This window comes from Rhodofomes roseus (genome assembly GCF_022264815.1).
Source record: "Rhodofomes roseus strain CIRM-BRFM 1785 chromosome Unknown C8Q71scaffold_15, whole genome shotgun sequence".
In the NCBI taxonomy this organism is placed as follows: Eukaryota; Fungi; Basidiomycota; class Agaricomycetes; order Polyporales; family Fomitopsidaceae; genus Rhodofomes; species Rhodofomes roseus.
The window spans coordinates 344,534-363,300 of record NW_025952971.1 but is presented as its reverse complement, the minus strand read 5'-3'; the positions used below and the strand labels follow the sequence as shown (position 1 = coordinate 363,300).

Below are 18,767 nucleotides of genomic sequence, written 5' to 3'. Positions count from 1 at the left end.
CAAGGATACACAGGATTCCCGTCCACTTCAGGAAGCCTACGGCCAGCGCCACGCATACGTCCTCCCGAGCATCCAAGCACCGAGCACCATCGCCGCGAGCATGACCAAACTCGGTGCTACGCCCGTCGTCCCTCGGCTAGTCTGGCTCTTCCCGCGGCTCGTGCTGCCCACATGCGAGCCGCCGCCTTGCGACCCATTGCTCGTCGCCACCACGCTTGGGTCCACCTTCGTCGACGTCGCGCCCGTCGCAGTGGTCGCGAAGGTATGCGTCGGGTAGGAAGCGGAAGACGAGGATTCGAAGGAGACGAGGGCGAGCCCTGGTGCAGGCACGGTGATGCTGCATGTGTTGGCGGACGTGTCGCAGGCCACGGTCTGGATGGTCTGTGCACCCTGGAGGCGGCCATCGGAGGCAAACTGGCCTCCCAAAGTCTGTCGCGAATACCTCATGGTCAGAAAGCATACGACAACCGTTAGGCCAGGATACGTACCTGCCCAGCCCAAGTGATATTGAAATGTTCGCCGACCGACGGCGACTGAAGGTACCTGGTGTTCTCAGTCATGATCACCCTAGTTAGACCACGGCGAAGAGCGACTCACTTGACCTGCACATTTGCGGGAACACCCTCCTCTACCTGGAGGTTCACCTGCAGATCATTCGCGCCCGAGGGATCCGTCATGAAGTTGATGAACACGGCACGTGCGAGCGTGCCTCCTTCATACACCGCATAGCCAGGGGTATACTCATTCCCGCCATTTGCGCCCAGGTCGATGACTTGGAAGTTACTCGTAGAGGATGAAGATATCGGCCCGAGCGCTTCGGCAATGGCGAGAACAGCATAGAACGTGGACCCGATCGTCCATTGATGATAGCTTGACTGGTTCGTGGGCGGCGCTATTGTTCATTGTTCCATATGATTCACGTTGGCACTGAGCCTCAGGAAGACTCACGTGTGAACGGCTGCACGACATGAATTTGTTTAGCCTTCACCTCCATACGAAGGAAATATGGGTTACTGACGTTATAGTATACGTCCTGCCCTCCCACATGGACCAAAGCGCTGCTGAACCCCGCTGCGGCCATACTCATCGCGTAGTCCGCCAACCACAGCGTTGCTCCAAAGCTGTCACTGACCCCAGGGAACCCACCGCAACTAGCCGAATTCGTCTCGAACATGATGAACGGCTTCCCTGCTGCGCTTGCTACATGAGTAGAGTTGACGTATGGCGCAATGATGGAAAGGGCGGAGGTATGGTTGAGGTAGTCGGGGAAGACGGTCTGCGGGTCTCGCAGTTGGCCGAAGGCGCTACCATAGATAGCGGCGCAGTTGTCGTCTGGGTAGCTGTGGGACGTTGTAAATTAATGAAACTATGTTCGGTGGTGTGACAAAGAAACACGGACTGTTCGACGGCCAAGGCCGAGAGACTGGCCTCATATGTATCAATGAAGCCCGTGTTCCAAACGTCTATGGATTCACTATGGGTGCTTGAGCCAAGGTAATACGGATGTCGTCCTACCTTCGGGTGTCCAATCGCCAGTGGCAACACTAGGCGCGATAAGGTTATTATTGACTTTGACGTTCGAGTCCGCCTGCATGGCCTGTACGACCTGCGCAAACTCGCCGAAATAGTCGTTGGGCCCATAGGTCGATTGGCGAAGGCCATGCCTTCGAGACAGTCATTCGTTGCACTCTTGTGATTCCTATTAACGCTCACCTTGCATAGAGATCCGGTTCGTTGCCGACTTGCAGCCCGAGCAGATTGCCACCGAGAATGCTCTCGCCGTACTCCGCAATGGCGAGGCGCAGGTTGGACGTGTCGTTGAGCGGGAGTCCGAGGTACCACTTCACGTCGATGAGAGACGATATATTAGACAGCAGGTACAGGAGCTCTGGGGTGTACAGCAAACTCGGTGTTTGGGTCTGCAAGCGAAGATGTAAGTCGTGGCATCGAGGCATCAACGATGCTCTGGCGTCATACCGGGTCATTGGCGTTGACAGCTTGTTTCTCCATTATCTTGTTCTGGGGGAGCGACTGAACCAGGGCAGCGTCCTCTTGCGTGTTACCGCCGACCCGGATGTGCACGCTGCCACTACGTTCCGCTACAAGCGTCATCAAGTTCAAAAACGGCACTTGAAGACGTGACCTACAAGGGCATCAGTACACACTCGGACTCTGAGCGTACGCTATACTCACCCATTGAGGCCGACTATGATAGATGGTTGTACAAGCATATGAATGAAATTGGACCACAAGAACCCCGCGCAGCAATCACACTCACGGACTTGGTCGACAACGGACATCTCGATGGAGAAACCAAGGAATGCACCCCCAGGCGAGATAGTCAATGCTGAAACATTCCCTGCGTTGTTTGAGAGCTGAACACCGAACTGCGTGGGTGGTGCTGGATCTGGAATCGGTGGCGCAGTTAGAACCGTCGGATCGTATGCTGCAGCGCCGGTGTAGACTGCATTCGGCGCAACGCTTGTTGGTGTTAGCCCTCCAAGAGGGGCCTGGTAGACTGTGACGGCATGTGCGCCTCCTGTTACGAACGCAACGGCGAGACATAACCAGCGAAGAGGTAACATCTTTGCCTGCAAAGAGCGAGCAGCTGTCACCAGCAGCTACAACGACTGGGCAACGAGTGTTCGCGCGTTAGTATGTAAGTGAGGACTGAGGAGGCGACAGTTTGAACGAAGGGACGGAGGTCGACAGAGCGACGGACCACCGCGACACTTTCAACATGTCACATTTCACGTTCCCGATCGGTGGTGCATCTCGACGTCTGCCCAATCGAGACAGTGGTAAGGCGACTGCGCGTACATTCGCGACGCACGGGGTTCGTATTGCAGCGAACAAACACATTGTATTGTTCGTGTCCACGGTATAATTCCATCGGAAGGGACGGTATCAGGTGTAACCTAGCGAGCCAATGTGATCAGCCTCATTCAGATCGCGAGCAGCGTGCAAGAGCAACATACTGGTGTATCTGGCTGGCATGGCTCACAGGCACATCATGAAATGAGCATGACTATGTTCGCTAGTATGAGATGTGTGATAGATGCTAAGTATGTATGTGAGGGGTACTCGTGTGCGAACATAAATATCAGAGCAGCAATGAGTGTACGCGGAATCGCAGACAGATGACGACATGGCTAGGAGTGCGGGGTGATGTGATGAGCAGAGCAGAGCAACTAAACAAGAAACGCAGAGCTATCGGACATGAGATCTTGTAAGAGATGAGAGAATGTACATTTTCAACCAGAACGTCACCATGCAGCGGAACGTCGCCAGCACGTTCTCACTCGCCGTTACTGCGCGCACCAGCACGCAGTCGCCTAGATACTGGTGCCCAACACAGACCTGGTGTCTGTGTCTCAGAAGATGACGCCCCTACTGGAGGACGTGACGGTCGACATGGTGCGCATGCGCATCGCTGTCGCCTGGAGGCTGGAGTACGACGATGTCCGATACATCATGCCCGTCCCCGTGCGCGGCGACGGCCTGGGTCCTGCGACCAGCGGGCGCGCACGCGGCGACGACGAGCGCAGAAGAGGTGATCCAGGACTTGGGCTACGCGGGGACTCTGTAGGCGTACGAGCGGGCGAGCGAGGGCTATATGGCAGTGGTTTCTGAATGGACAACGACGGAGTCGGCTTGTGTCCCGTGCCCTGCGGCATGCTGCCCGTAGAGCGCGACGTCGAGATGGTGCGCGGACGCGCGAGGGCCGCGCTGGGCTTGCCCTTCCCCAGCGTCTGCTGGAGGCCGAACTCGGAGGGCGGCCGGGACAGACGGGAGGGCGTGGTTGCTTGCGGAAGACGCAGAGGTCGGGGTAGCACACCGGTAGACGTCGTGCTGCCCCCGGACTGAGTGGACGAGCCCGAGCTGGAGTACACAGAGCCGGAAGAGTACACCGACCCGGTGCTTGCACTAGACGTGGTAGACGTCGTGCGGAAACGCAGCGCGGGGGCGGTAGGAACGGCGACAGACGCGGACCTGGCTTTGACCCCGCCGAACGTGCTTGTCGACTCGGTGCGGGTACGGGAGAGCGCGGCCTTGACCTCGGTAGACTTGGGTAGCCGTGGGCGAGGAACAGCCGCGCTGACTGTGCTCGGCGTAGAGGGCATTGACACCGAACTCGTAGTACTAGTAGACGGCACGCTGACAGAAATTGTCTGGGCGCGTGCACGCGACGCTGGGGGGGACTCGGTAGATGAGTTGCTCTCCGCAGTGCTAGAGCGTCCGAGAGATGACAAGGATGTGACCGAGACAGAAGCTGACCGAGCCGGCCCTGACTTGCGCCGAGGAGGACGTACAGGAGCAGGAGATGTTGCATCCTGGGTAAATTCAGAAGATGGGCGAGAGAGCGACGAGCATGGTCGGCGCGCGATTGAAGTGTGGATCAGGCGGCGGGTCAGCGTCGATGGCGCATCTTCGTCTTCGCTATCGCTCCAACCAAGACCCGTAGTAAGACCCATGCCTGCACGCAACAGCTGTCCATCGCGGTGCCGACGCCTGCGCCTCACTGTGTCCCGAGGATCCTTGAAGAGCAGCCCGGATTTGGTCATGACCGACCCCGCTGTGATACATCAACAACAGGTCTTGACGGGGATGTATCAGAAGACTCACCAGTTGACACGACACTCAGAACACTCTTCGATCTATCCAGTGCACTACTCTCCTCGTCCTCCTCAATTGAATATGGGAACGGAGATCCAGGTACTTGCGGAAGCAGCTTGGAGCGAGGGGACAGGAGGCCATCGCGGAACATGAGATGACTGTCAGACGCAGTCAGCCGGCCCAACAGACTGATCCACGGCTGGAGGACTATGTAGACTTACGGAAGAGGTGTGTGGAGGTCTATGCTCGAGTCGGACTCGCTCCCGTCATCGCCCTCCAGCCCCCGCAAGTCGTCGTCCGACTCCGGCTGCTCCGTGACATCCTGGTCCGGCCCAGAGGCCCTCCATCCGAACGGACTGGCCGCAGAATTCGTAGGCGACCTGACTGAGGACGAGGAGATCGCGACTGAGGTTCTGCGGCGTGGGCGCGGGGTGTTGGCCAGGATGGTGTCCAAGTCCGGGCTATCGGGCCTTTTGACTTCGTCGCCCGCACTACTAGTCTGACTTCTAGCTGGTGTCCTCTTGGCCTCGGACATCTTCCGCACCCTCGTCTGCATGGGACGGTCCGGCGACGCTGATGGTTGTGACGGCGGGAAGGGCTTCGGGTTGCTGGCTGTTCTTGCACGGGGCCGTGAACTTCCGAGAACGGCGCCTGAGCTGGGTGAGATTGGCGAAGTTGCCTCCATCGCTTCGAAGCGCAGACAAGTCACAACGAGCAGACGTTGAGACGAAGATGAAGAACAAGACAAGCGAAGAGTGAAAGGCGTTTGCGGCGTGCAGGCACCCACAACCGAATGCGGTACCTCCCTGCAAGTGCCGCGCACCAGCTGCCAGGTCGAGACGATAGAAGGAAAAGCAGAGGTACGTGGATAGAGTTCGTTCACCCCGCGTTCGTTTTAATGAGTCACACACTGTGCCTCATGCCAGTTCTCCTGAGAAGTGAAAGGTGGAGAAAGCGGCAAGACGACCACAGAACAGTGGGCAGAGTTGACACAGGTGGTCCGATGGGCCAGCAGAAGATACGACGCCTAAGCCTTGAGCTTGAGCTTGGACATTTGGACGCTTTCAATGACACAGGCAAGGCACGTCGAGATGAGGGTAACTAAGATCTTTGATGGACTAACAAGGTGTCTCATCATCCGATGATGAACTGATGTCAACGGCTATAGCGTCTACGAGGCGATGGTGTTACAGACACCTTGCAGACACCTTGAGTCGACGACCAACGTCATTCGACGACCTCAGTCGACGATGTACAACGAACAACGGCTACGCAACGCGGCTATTGACAAAAGTGAGTCCTCATTTTGGCTCGGGAGGCACATAGTTGTCTGCTATCACCTGAAGTCCGGCTGGGCTTCAAACTGTTTGACGAGAACAACAGTGGATATATGGCAATCATGATGTTGCTGAGCAATTGCTTCTGCAGTAGGGCCCTATTCTCCTTGAGGTAAGTATGCCGCGCAAGACACTGCATCGACCCATACTCCGAACTGATTTATGTAACGTGCGCCCATCCACATTCAATGCCCGGGTTCGGTCTGTTAGCGGCGATGGTTTCTGGTGCGAAGCTTCCGCCTCAGTCCTGGTACCCCAGGCTCACTATACTACCACGGCCGGTCACCGGACGTGTCCCAGTGGCATCTCGAGGGAACAGCAGTACATGGTACTGCGCGATAAGTATGTCATCTGGTTGCGGTTGCATCCCCGTTGTTCTATCACGATGCGACCATCCCATGCCAGTGCACCCTCCGGTGAGCAGAGCACCCATGGGGCTGAGCTCAAACCTCGATATGTCCCGCATATTACGCATTCCTCTCTTGATGGTCGTTGACGGAACATACTCACACGGTTGTCCGCACGGGAACCAGTGCCCTTGGTGATGAGCAGATGTGTTCGCGCGAATACCCATGGGGTGGCATCCACGACATAGACCTCAATCAGTGTCTAGCGATAGCATCCCTAGAGGCGGATGACCTTGAGCTCGACACTTCAACAGTTGCCGACCCGGTGGTCGCTGTCCGAGCGATGGCTGAAAGCGACGCTGGTCCTACCAACGTATGCGACCAGGTACGAAGTCTGCTACTAAGTATTGTGAACATTCATTTGCGCTCTCCAGATCCTCTAGAGATTAGGCTCCGCTCAACCGCCGCATCATGCTCGACGGACCGCGGCCTCCTGCTATCCGTACGCATCGTCCTTGCGAAGCATACGAGTCTTGACAGGCTACGAGTCCATTACTATGGGGAGAGGGGATACAACGAGTTATTGCCAGGAGAGCCTTTCCGATGGCATTGGCATGTCCGCTGCAATTACGATCGCGTGTCGCCGCATCTACAGCCCGCGCCGCGAAGGTCTTGTCATAAGTACGTATTTTATGCGAACGCGCGCTCGCCGTTGAGGTCGTCCCATGCGTCTCCGGAGCGTGGCCCACAATGGATACCGAGGACTGACGCCCTGTGTTGGACGAACGCCAGTCTGCGCATGCGCACACGCAGATGTTGGCGTCGTCTATGTCGTCGCGGTCGCTGCCCAGTCAGCCGACGCGCTCGCCTAATACCCTTCCAGTATACAGCCGGCCCCAACTCGCTCGTCCACTACTACACAACCCGCCTTGGTCTACTCTTCTCCCGCCTATGCCCCTCAGAAACAGCCGATGTCCTCTTATTCCTCCAGCGCGCAAAATCACAGTCATAGTCAATATTCCTCTGTCTATACATCCACGTCTGCCGCGCCCGCCTACTCTTCTGCGCCGACCCCTCAGCTATCTGGACACTCGCCTGGTGCTCGCAATACGGAAGGGTTTCTGGAACCGACGCGGAGGCCATCTTGTGTACGACCTGAGTCGCTGGTGCATCGTGTACGCGCCACGCAACTTGGCGAGCCCCTCGGAGCTGGCTCAGTACCCCTCGCCGCTGGATGGGTTCATGAACCATCATGGTCAGAAGGTGAAGTACGACCCGAACGTGCCAAAGCTGCCCGAGTCCCTGCTGCTCCATGGGTAACCGCCGAAACAGCCGTATGAAGAGGTGCGTCTCCGTGCTCGCCGGCGTACGTGGGCTCACGCGTCCCTACAGTTTGTGCAATGTCACCATCTGAATCTTCAAGTTTACTATCTTCTCGGGGTCCAAGGACTCAAGGATGTATTGTTCTGCTCACATTATCCCTCGCAAGATCATCGCATTTAGACCCATCTATACATTGCAACAGTGTACAAAAGAGTAGAATGTACAACAACATACCGCGCAACTGGAGCATAGATAAGTTACGACAATAACTGAACAGCGCGGTCACCCTCCATGCGTACACAATTCTCACAAACCTATCCCTCCGTGTATCAAACGCATGTGCTCGTAGACTTCTCCTGAGTTGTCGAATGTGGAAAGGCATGCCCAGCAGATGTGAGTATTGCATCGTGTGCAGGTCATATGATTGCAGCCTGCTTCGCGCTCGATCGCCGTCTTGCACTTCGGACAATCCTTGACGTCGTGGCCTCCCTTCCATTCATCGAAGAGTAGCTGGCTGACCGTCTCGTTATACCGGCAACTTCTCTCTTCATGGTACTCCGCGTGGCATTTCGGACAGATGCGGATGAGGCACGATGGGCATTGCAGCACACTGTTATCTGACCCAACACGGTAGACCTGCTCGCAATCTCGGGTCGGACAATAATGGTACTCCAGTGGACGCGAGTGGACATAGGCGCGGAAAGAAGCGTGCACGACATCTTCGAAGTCTTTCGACGAAAGAATGTCCTGAGCGAGGCCAATCGGTATGAGATGCGAGCAGCGGGCTTCATCCCCAAGGCAGGAGAGTGGGAACGTCTTGCTCTCGACTGACGCGCGGAGGTAGCCCTGTAGACAGGACTTGCACCATGTATGCCCACAGTCAAGCTTGACGGGACTGGTCACCTCGTCGAAGCATACGGGACACTCCACCCCATGTCGCTGCCTCTCTCCGGAATGACGATCACGAGCTCGCTTGACAGCGAGAAGAGCCGCCTCATGAGCCTCATCTTCACCTCGTATCTTGAGCACGCGTGCCCACGGATCGAGGTCAACATTCTCCTGGCCGTACTGACGCCGTAGAGCAGCCAGATCCGAGTGATGGAAGAGACCGATGAGACGGCCTGGGAGAGGAATGACGTGCGTCTTCTGCTTTCGCAGTTGTGCAACCTTTGCTAGGATCTCCGCACGGATAGCGTCACGTTTCTCAGCGGGCCCGAAAAGTGAGAGCACCCGCTTCCGGGGGTCCTTGTTGACCAGAACACCTGCGTAGCGCCGCTCGAGTTCCTCCAGATATTGAGCACCTCCACCTCGACTGAAAAAGCCATCCCACACAACCTCGCCGTTCTGTGTCACCTTATCTCCTCGTAAGAGGTGTTCGAAATGGGCCTTCATCCTCGTCAAAGACCGCATGTCTTGGGACGCAAGCTTAACCAGGACGGGCAACGTAGAGTCCGGCGAGTTCCTCCTGTCCACAATGGAGATGCTACTGCCGCGTTCATAGGACCTCCATACGTAAGAATTGAAGAGGCGAATATCGGTAGCTAGCGCGTCAAAGACGCCGGGAGGCAAGGTGTACTCCAACATGGGAGTGTGTGTGGCATAGAGCGTGCCGTTGCCACAGAATGATTGGACGGTCTTGTGCAGTTGTGCGCGAACGCGTTGAGCCGCGGCATAGGAATCGAAATGCGCGTACGCACGGACCGTGCAGCGTTTGTACGGAGGTGGGAGGATATTGAACGTTATCAGATCACCAGCCTTCTCCAGCTTGTCACTGAGACGGTGAATGGCCGACTGCAGCGAGGTGTAATTGGGCCGTTGGAGCATGCCGTCCTCGAATTTCCCATATCGAGCGAGGTCCTTGAGCTCTACATCGACCGGGAGGCCGCGGAGCTGAACCGTACAGCTACCAACGCGGGGAAGGCCCTCGTGTACCTTGGCGGTCACCCAGTTGCCTCTGAACTCCGTGCCGTTGGCTTTGGCTATGGCTTCTTCTGCCACAGCGCGAGATGGATAGCCAACGTAGGCAACTCTGTAAGGGCAGGGGAACTCCAATAGCACGTCCCCGTCTGTGAGTCTCGCTTTCCCGGGCATTGAATCTCGTCCGGTCAGAAGCCGCGCAGTGACGTTTTTGTCGAATAGATGCGCATCGTCCAACGACGACACGGCCTGGAGTGCTTGGCCAGGAGCGGCGAAGGTCACTCGAGCCATGGCTGTGCCCTTCCTGCACTCGTTCGCCTTGATGGAGACAACGACCGAAATGACAGCTCCAAAAGGCTCTAGGGCGGCAGTAATAGCCGCAGGGGTAATTCTGCGCGGCAGATTGCTCAAGACGATCTGTCGAGGCTCGAAGCCTGTCACCACCGAGCAGACCTCGAAGCCGGGACCGTACGTGACTCTGGTTCCGTTAAGGATCGTCAATGTGATGTTCATCGGCGCTCGGCGAGTCTCAGGGAGCTCCGTGCGTGGCGGATCGGACGACGTAAGAGACGCGACCTGCAGAGGAGCGAGCAATTGTAAGCCGGATGGAATGTGCCATACAAGAACACTCACGTTCTCCAGGCCGAGGCCCGGTGGAACCAGCGGTATTTCCGACTGTACGCCTTGAAGAACCGGCTCAGTCTGTGGTGGCTTCCGCGAACGCACTGTGCTCCCAAGCACATTCACTTGACGAGACGGACCAGCAAGCGGTGCGGCGATCCCACGTTCTGACCGTATCTCTCCCTTGGCAGGGTGTGCTACAGCATAGTCCTGTGTATATCGCTGAGTAAACGGCAAGTGACCCTTATATTGAGACTTGAGACTCACTGCGTTCTCTACCGCTCTACGATCTTGAGGCAGTATCTCTGTCCGTGGGCCAGCGAAACTGGGAGGCGTGCGCGGAGCGGCGAGTGATGACCACGATGTTTGAGAAGATTCCACGGATGTTTGAGAAGATTCCATGGACGCACTTCCATTGGTTTCCTGCGGTCACTACTCAGTATGAGATCTAATGCAACAAGAAGTAGACATACGTATCGTGGACTGGAGGAGTCGGATGGGAGACTCTCGCGGTGCACCGGCAGTCGGCTACGACGAGCGTTGCCATTGTTGTCCATAATCTTACGCTCATTCATCGACGACCACAGGCGTGGGCCAACATTGGATTGCTTGGAACTTTGCTCACCCCCAAAGAACAAATGCAAGAGATTGCGCGAATGCACATCCTGTCGCGTTTCATGGAGCGCGGCTTCGCCCAAATCTGGTGGGTAAGTGACTCTGGACTTGTCCTACAGGTGTGCGTCAGCCTCTCATCCTCGTCCGAGTCGTGAGGAATCGCACACACATTCCTCAACTTCGCGGATTCACCGCTCGTGTTCAAGTGAGACGACCTAGGTAAGCGCATAACAGGTTGAGTCACGTATCCCTCGTCTAGCAGAGAACAAATCGCCTATTGACCTTTCAGACGAGTTGTAGGCATCACCATCAAACTGCTGATGAGTCGTTTCAGTTTGAATGTTATGGAGGAGGTCGTGGGCCGTTGTGCCCTTCCCAGTCTGCCTTCGTGGGGGGCTCACTGGCGGAGTAGGCAAGTTCGCGGATGTACTAGGCACATCTGCCAGGGGTCGTCTCTGAACCTCCTGCCGTGAACGAGAACGCGTGGACGTGCACGTCTTAGGCAGTTCTGGCGGAGGCGGTGATTCGGATATGCGGTTGCACACCTACGACAACTAGTCAGTCCACAGGACAAGTCATTCGGTGAACTAACACACCTTCGCTTCGTGTACATTTGAGGGTCGCGCATACCGTTCTGGCAGTGCATGCGTTCGCTCGCAGTCATCGCCATACTTGCATCTGCCGTGGTAGTAATACACCTGACACACGGTGTTCAAGACCTACAAAGGGAGTACGCTGAGCCTATCATGGACGGAGAAGCTGTATCGACACATACTCGTGCTGGCCTGTGATCCATCTGCTCCTCTAACAACACAAAACGCGGCGGCTCCTTCGGGACAAATGTGTTACCATGCTATAGGAGTTCGCACGTTAAAGAGCTCGCAACGATCGCAGGCAGTGCGCACTTACCTCGCGGTGGCTAGAACCGTTGTCCGCAACCGTCACAGGTACAGTCGCCTCTACCTGCGACGATTGCAACGAAGGCTCCGCCACGGTGGCACCCGATGGCGTAGTGACTGAAGCCGCACCATCCACATCATCCACATCGATGTGGTAGCGGAAACATCTGGCTTGATAGACACAAAGCCCATGCAGGTAATCCTTGCATATTTCTCGCGTTTCCTGCGAAAGCTATGGGTGAGGATCCAGGAGGAAGGGGTGATGCTTTACGTACCCGCGCGGGTCGCCTATCCTCTATGAGCGTATGAATGAAGATACAGTGCTCGCCGTATTCGCATTGTCCTTTCTGGAATTTCCCGCATATTTCATCCGCATGCTGAGGATTCAGGTTAGCAAGGCGAATGTCTGCGATGTGAAAATCCTAACCCTAGCCGGACGACCGTCGATGAGTCTGCTCACTATGGATCTCGACCCTGAAGCCCGCCCGTTTCCCATCCTCTTGTCGATGAGCGGCTTCGAGTGAAGATCCGCTATGCCCAGATTCCGATCTTTCGAAGTGGATTGCACCGCTGGCAGGGGAGTGACGGTGGTCTGCTCTGGCGCTTTCTCCGGTATTGACGTCGTCAGTTCCTCCGGGGAGACTGGATCTGACGAGGGGGCATCATGCGAAGGTTCGGTAGTAGTTGGAGAGCACTGTGATGTAACGCTAGGTTCCGAGGGTCCGGGACGCACATGGAGGAAGCGACACCTCGAGCCATAGAAGCAGCGACGAGCCAGATATAATCGACAAGGTTCGGCGCTTGCCTGTTGAATCCTCTCAATGAATAGATTCAAGCCGAGACGAGGAATTTACCTTCGATGTCGACACAGCTGCTGGGGCTGCGTCCGCCCCTTGCTTAGAGTCTTCAGTCGACGGCTCCGCAAGCTGGGGCAGAGGATCCTCTGACAAAGACCTCGTCTGCTTCTCTGCGACTGGCTTGGTCTGATCTATCTGCGCGGGTTGTGGCGACGTAGTCTTCACGGGGTTGTTCGAATCATTTCCCTTGGCATCCAGAGAATTCCTCTCTACCAGATTCTCGTTTGCTACAGTGGATCTCATCGAAGGGGGAAGGTGCCGGCGTGGGCAAGCGTCACCTTTTGGGCAGCTTCCGCGAGCATCCCACGGCCTACATCGGAAAGGTAGCCGCCTGACTGGCACGGCATCTTGCTGTGGAATTGATCAATTTAATGGCCAATGCAGATACCACGCAGACTAACCGTAGGTGCTTCGTGCTCCTCTGTTATAGGGAGACTTGAAGCAGTTTTTGAGGAAGTATCCATGATAGCGCTCTTCTGTTCACTTGCATGGCCATTGGCGGAACTGAGCGGCCGCGAGCTTGCGCTTCCCGTCGTCGTCGGCGCCAACTTCACTACCGGTACCGTCTGGTCATCGTGTGGCGTCGGATTCTGAGCAGGGTGCTCGTCGTTCGTCCTACGGCCACGCGACGGATCCTTACCCACACGTGCTGGACTCACATTCCCTGGTTTTCCAACCTGCCATGGACATGTGTCACACCATCATACGGGGGCTGTAAGAGTCGGATGCTTGCCTTCGTCGACTTGGATGACATTAAACTCGGCACCTTCTCGCTGGTACTTGCAGAGACAGCCTTGTCTGCAGTACCTTTCTCGAGCTTCGTCGTTTGCTTACCGGGGGTAGCACCCTGCTCGGGCGTCGTACTACTCCCTGCTGTAACTGCGCCGTCCATCGCGGGGACCTAGGAGTACGGTATAGCCCACGTCAGCGCCGCGATTTCCTTGACAAGCACCGCTGTTGGATGTCGGCTCACATTGCGCGGATTCGCATTCCGTTGAGGAATGTCCTGTTTTGCCTTCCTGCCCTTCTTCGTGTCTCCCGAGATAGTTTCGTGTCCGGTCTTCGTCGTACTGGTGGCTTCCGGGCGCTTGCTCCTTGTGGCGCGACTTACGGTTACCGTCGTAGTCTTGGTAGCCATATCCTACTTGCTCAAGTGGTGATCACTGTAGTTGAACGGGACGTGTGTATGCAAAGGGGGAGGTCGGCAGGAATAAGAGAGAATCTCAAGTGGTCGCCGGGGAGTCAGCAGTCGTGTGATACTGATAGGTTTCGGCTAAGTTGAGTATGTATTAAATAGGCTTACTTAAGCTTGAAGCTTATCCCTGTTGCTGCGTTCTTGCCTGCGCGGGGCGCTGTGCGGTGTGCCCGTCTAGTGTCTACGTCCCGGACAGTGTCCCGCCTCTTATCGTCCTCTCCGTGGTGCCCTCTTGTCCTCTTTCAGTCCTCTCCCTGCGCGCAGCCGAGACGAGTCGATAGACACCACCCCTAATCTTTAAATCTCTATTGACATCCGTCGCATATTGCCAGTGCTTACGTTCTCAGTATACGGACAATGCCAAAATCTGGCGAACCGAACGGTTGCAACTCTGGGGACGAGGGGACATCCGAATCATGTCTCCCATGCCCTTACAAATCTGTTCCACCGGCCGGAGAGCAATGACTCCGACGTGTCTCAGGTGATAGGATTATAACTGTACGGACGAGGAGTACAACCTTCAAAATAGCGAGTCATTGATGCATGTTTCAGCTCCTCTCGTCGACAGACTCGACACGGAGCTCCTCGAACAGTGCTGTGTACTTGGCGTCATCAGGAGGAGAATATGAACGTACCGACCTGAATTAAGCGTGGTACAGACATGAGAGCCTGGCTGCGACGAACGGAGTGTCTGACGAGATAAGGTGAGATCGCCGCTGTCACACGCCGGTTAGTATCCCGCGGCGCGATGGCGCGGCACTACATATGCTGCACTCCACGATCGCGTCAATCGTTGCGCCAGAGTACAGTATGACAGAGTATGACATCTCTTTTCCCCTCAAATTCTCCTTGAATTCTCCTGTTCTGACTTGTGCTTCCGCACTATCGGACCGATTTTCCTGAACAATCCAAAATGCTGACTACGTCGGAGACGCAATATGCGGAACGGCTCAACGAGCGACTCGGACATCCACGTATAAGTGTACGTATACATCTGTATACATTCGCGTCTCTCTCCTGATTGTTCACGAACTCATACTGGCATACGCACTCCTCAGGGACCAGGAACAGAATCCGCTAAACTAATATGACAACCTCTAAGACAACGGTCTTCCTCACCGGAGCCACAGGTACGCCGCATATTACTATCTTGGCACCCGGTCAGCGCGGACTAACAGAGTCGGATTGGATAGGCTACATCGGAGGCTCCGTGCTCGCACGACTGCTGAGGCACCCGAGCGCAGAAACTTTCGATATCACTGTGCAAACGCGCTCTCCCGAGAAGGTTAAGCTTTTCGAGAAGTTTGGAGTGAAGGCTGTCGTCGGAACGAACGACGATGTAGATCAGCTTGAGGGGCTTGCGGAACAGGCACATATCGTGTTTTCCTGTGTGGGTACTCAAGTTGATTCGCATCCACAATCCACTCACTGACCAATTAACCTGTGTATGTAGGCCGATGCAGACCATCTATCGGCCATTAATGCTATTCTGCGCGGGCTTCGCAAGAGGCATGCCACAGTTGGCGACCTACCTACCCTCATCCACACTGTATGTACGCATCCCCTGTCCCTATTCACCGGGGCGCTCATAGAATGGATACTCCCGTCAGTCCGGAACTGGTGTGATCAGCACGCCTGCGAAAGGCATGTTCGCGTCTGACACGATCTACTCCGACCTGAACGTCGAGCAAATCAAGTCCATCCCGCCGGAGGCCCTCCACCGCGAGGTCGACCTCGCTGTCGTGGATGCGAACGAGAAGGGATACGCGAACACGTATATCGTGCTCCCATCGACGATCTACGGCTTCGCGACGCACCAGCTCGTTGACGCAGGGATCTCCAACCCAATTTCTATCCAGATCCCGAGTCTGATTCGTCCGTCGCTCGATCGAAAGCAGGCAGGTGTGGTCGGCGCGGGAAAGGCGATCTGGCCAGATGTCCACATTGACGACGGTGAGTACTTGATGCGTTGGCCCCAGGCGTAGTGTTCATGAGCGCCTCTGCGTAGTGGCGGACCTCTACATCGTCCTATTCGACTCTATCACTGCAAACCCAGATGGTGTCGGCCACGGGTGGGAAGGGTTCTACTTCGGCGAGAACGGCGAGCATACGTGGTATGACATCAGCAAGGAGATCGCCCGCACCTCCGTCGAGCTCGGTGTGGGCGGTACTGACGAGCCCACGTCATTCACCGACGAGGAGCTGATCAAGTACTGGGGCTCCGTGGTGCGTACGACCCGACTGTCAGTGAGGCCCGATACTGACTATGCTCTTGCCAGGACTCGGGAAACTACAGCGGGACCAACTCGCGCTGCCGGGCTGACCGCGGGCGGTCGATTGGGTGGGAGCCGAAGTACACGACAAAGGATATGATTACCAGCATCAAGCCGACGATCGAGTTCCTTCTGGAGAAGGCACGGAAGTAGTGGCAACGCCCAGAGATAGGCAACAAAGTCGAAGTATCGTGCAGTTGTATCATAGGCGAGCATGTCATGCTCAATGTTCACCATCCACATTTTGAATGTGGAAGGAACACGCGTACTGGGATACCGATCACAACTTGTCCACTGAATGCAAACTCTGGATTGCAAGCGATGAGGAAATACTGCGATAGCCATCGACACAAGGATCGCCGAACGGATTCATGCCGAAAGTTTAGGGGAACAGAGCTGCATTACGACGACATATCGACTGGAGACACGACACCATACAAGTACATGGATACACGATTGGGGGGAGGCATGATTAACCAACAAAAAAGCATCATTCCAAGCGAAGACACACGTCCACACACGAACCTATGATACACCATCAACTTGCGCGGACACAACACAAACTCGGCGGTAGTTCAGAGAGAACGCGGGGCCCACACGGAGGCTCGAGCTCACTCCATGCGGGCCTTCTTGGGATCGGACTCGCCGTTGTGCTCAGCCGACGCACCCTCCTGAGCCTCCCCCTCCTCCCTCTCGCGCTTGTTGCCGCCGTTCTCTTTGGAGGCATCGGGCGTTTTCGCGCGGTTCTCCCCCGCCGGTCTCGGAGCGGAAATAGACGTGGTGGCAGTATTTGCAACCGCCGCGGCAGCAGCAGCTTGTGCAGCGCCGAGGGACAGGCCCTGCTGGAGGCCGCGCAGGACCTCGAGCTCACTCTGGATGCGCTCGCGCGCGATGCGCTCTTCCTCCCACATCCGGCGCATCTCCTCGAGCTGCGCCTGGAGGTCGCCCATCGCCTGGTCCATGAGCAGCTTCTCGAGCGTCCACTTCTCGATGTTGCGCGCTTCGTTTTCCTTCAGGTGGTGGATATACTGGACGGCGCGTGATAGGATCGCACCCTTCGCCTTCTCGCCCGATCCGTTCGGAACGATGCGGCCGAGTTCGTTGATACCCTCGTTGATGTTGCCCCGTCGCCGGCGCTCAACCTCTTTCTGCGTAAACCCCAAGGTAAGCGTGCTGCATCTCAAGACAAATCGCATCGACGTACGTGGTTATCTTTCCTCTGTCGTGTCCACTCTTCGTTGGTCATGGTGGCGTTCCTACCACCCCTACGCGCAGACGCGGGCTTCCCGGTAGAACCAGACTTGTCAGTCTCATCTTGGTCATCATCTAAGAGCCCGCCGTTGGCTCCGCCAGCTGACAATGGCGCGGGTTCTTGGCTGACACGCATGGTAGGCTGCTGCCCTGGGGGTGGCGCGTTTTGCAACGCGGTATTCGCGAGCTGGCCGAGATTCGGGGGACCGCGAGGGTGTGTCGACGGTCCTGGTTCGCCACCCATGACCTGCTGATGTTGCGAGGGGTGGACGACATGGTATGGCGGAGGGGGCTGGTGTGGATGAGGAAGGTGACCTGGATGTTGTGGATGGCCAGGATAAGCCGCTTGTGCGAGGTTCGACAGGGCCTCAGCAGCTGCCGAGTCTTTCAGATCACCCTGTCAGTGTATTAGTACACCTGAAATCCAGCACCCGCCACTAATACTCAAACATAACAACACAGGCACGTAGTGAATTTCGGTGCGCGTATGTGCCAGGAGAATCGCCGATACCGATGACTTCCTGTGGATAGCCGTAGCGACCGACAAACGGCACTATCGAGTCAAATCCAGCTTCCCCATCCTCTATGTTCACTCCCGCTCATTGCCACACCGCCTCGACGATTCCACACACCGCGCTCCGGGATGATCGGCGCAGCACATCGCGCCAGGTGCGAACGTGACCGACGACAACGATCACGTGTGGCCGACACGGCGCGCATGGGCTTCATATACGCTGCGCCGATCACAACGTCCACCACAACTGCAAGCACTGCGAGCGCAACGAGATACTCACCCTCGGGAAGTTGATGCCCGGGAGCTGCTTCAGCAGCGCCATGACTTGCTCAGAGCCAAGACCGCTCATTGGCATGACAGGCGCCTCGCCCGCGACACCCGCGGGGGGCTGCCCACCAGGAGGGGGAGGATGCTGGCCTGATGGAGCGCCATGAGAAAGGGAGGGGTCGTGGTTGGGCGGCGGCGCGGTAGCCATTGTCGACGATGTGGGGATGGCGAAGGAAGAGGCGGTCTTGTCGGGCGGATGGGGTACTTTGCTGGCGACGAACAGTCTTGAGACTCTTGATGTTGTGTGGGATATCGAGTTCGTCGTGTCGAACGTCGAGCGCGCTGTGGACGGCGTCGGTCGCCGCGGTGCGCGGGGCGGGGAGATCACGGGGGGAAAGGACGAGGTCACGGACGACGGTCACGAGGGAGTATATATATGTTGCACGTGCGAATCACGGAAACAGGGACAAACACTTCTGCCGCGTGTCTGCGCACGGACCACCTTCTCTTCCCACACCTTCACCACTCTTCGGTCTCTCTATTCGGGCTCTTTCCCATCCGCTCGACGCCTCTGCGCGCTTTCTCGCCCTGTCGTAGTTGTTGTCTTCGAACATCTGCAATACACATATTTACCTGACAGACGCATACCGCCCTAGTTGGGAGAGACTCGCCACGGACAATGGCTTGTGGCCAGCAGGCCCAGCACGAGGGGACGGTCCCGACCAAGAACATAG

The 18,767-nt window shown here is 56.5% G+C and overlaps 6 protein-coding genes across 6 annotated transcripts; 2 read left to right on the top strand and 4 right to left on the bottom strand.

Moving 5' to 3' along the window:
* Positions 1–36: 36 nt before the first annotated feature.
* On the bottom strand, positions 37–2,585 carry C8Q71DRAFT_711413 (glycoside hydrolase family 79 protein; the record flags this gene model as incomplete). Its single annotated transcript, XM_047920807.1, has 11 exons — positions 37–429; positions 489–543; positions 598–892; positions 949–958; positions 1,019–1,340; positions 1,400–1,463; positions 1,516–1,664; positions 1,714–1,919; positions 1,978–2,143; positions 2,194–2,206; positions 2,279–2,585. The coding sequence occupies 11 exons, from the start codon at positions 2,583–2,585 to the stop codon at positions 37–39; spliced, it is 1,980 nt and encodes a 659-aa protein (XP_047777011.1).
* Positions 2,586–3,374: 789 nt separating this feature from the next.
* Positions 3,375–5,302, bottom strand: C8Q71DRAFT_859474 (uncharacterized protein; the record flags this gene model as incomplete). Its single annotated transcript, XM_047927641.1, has 3 exons — positions 3,375–4,576; positions 4,627–4,775; positions 4,839–5,302. 3 exons carry the CDS (start codon positions 5,300–5,302, stop codon positions 3,375–3,377), a joined length of 1,815 nt encoding a protein of 604 aa, XP_047777010.1.
* Positions 5,303–7,129: 1,827 nt separating this feature from the next.
* On the top strand, positions 7,130–7,621 carry C8Q71DRAFT_859473 (uncharacterized protein; the record flags this gene model as incomplete). Its single annotated transcript, XM_047927640.1, has 1 exon — positions 7,130–7,621. The coding sequence occupies one exon, from the start codon at positions 7,130–7,132 to the stop codon at positions 7,619–7,621; it is 492 nt and encodes a 163-aa protein (XP_047777009.1).
* Positions 7,622–7,930: 309 nt separating this feature from the next.
* Positions 7,931–13,671, bottom strand: C8Q71DRAFT_859472 (uncharacterized protein; the record flags this gene model as incomplete). Its single annotated transcript, XM_047927639.1, has 16 exons — positions 7,931–10,117; positions 10,175–10,372; positions 10,430–10,585; positions 10,636–10,890; positions 10,947–10,992; positions 11,060–11,322; positions 11,374–11,496; positions 11,553–11,630; positions 11,687–11,899; positions 11,952–12,053; positions 12,104–12,481; positions 12,531–12,760; positions 12,812–12,884; positions 12,935–13,148; positions 13,193–13,434; positions 13,507–13,671. 16 exons carry the CDS (start codon positions 13,669–13,671, stop codon positions 7,931–7,933), a joined length of 4,923 nt encoding a protein of 1,640 aa, XP_047777008.1.
* A 1,044-nt stretch (positions 13,672–14,715) lies between these two features.
* C8Q71DRAFT_143689 (uncharacterized protein) lies at positions 14,716–16,383 on the top strand. The gene is made up of 6 exons (XM_047916573.1): positions 14,716–14,858; positions 14,922–15,118; positions 15,182–15,277; positions 15,339–15,681; positions 15,737–15,954; positions 16,008–16,383. Exons 1-6 carry the CDS (start codon positions 14,816–14,818, stop codon positions 16,152–16,154), a joined length of 1,044 nt encoding a protein of 347 aa, XP_047777007.1. The 5' UTR covers positions 14,716–14,815; the 3' UTR covers positions 16,155–16,383.
* Positions 16,384–16,479: 96 nt separating this feature from the next.
* Positions 16,480–18,396, bottom strand: C8Q71DRAFT_143685 (uncharacterized protein). Its single transcript, XM_047916572.1, has 3 exons — positions 18,047–18,396; positions 17,206–17,649; positions 16,480–17,149 (listed from the first exon to the last, which is right to left on the bottom strand). Exons 1-3 carry the CDS (start codon positions 18,239–18,241, stop codon positions 16,613–16,615), a joined length of 1,176 nt encoding a protein of 391 aa, XP_047777006.1. The 5' UTR covers positions 18,242–18,396; the 3' UTR covers positions 16,480–16,612.
* Between the last annotated feature and the right edge of the window lie 371 nt (positions 18,397–18,767).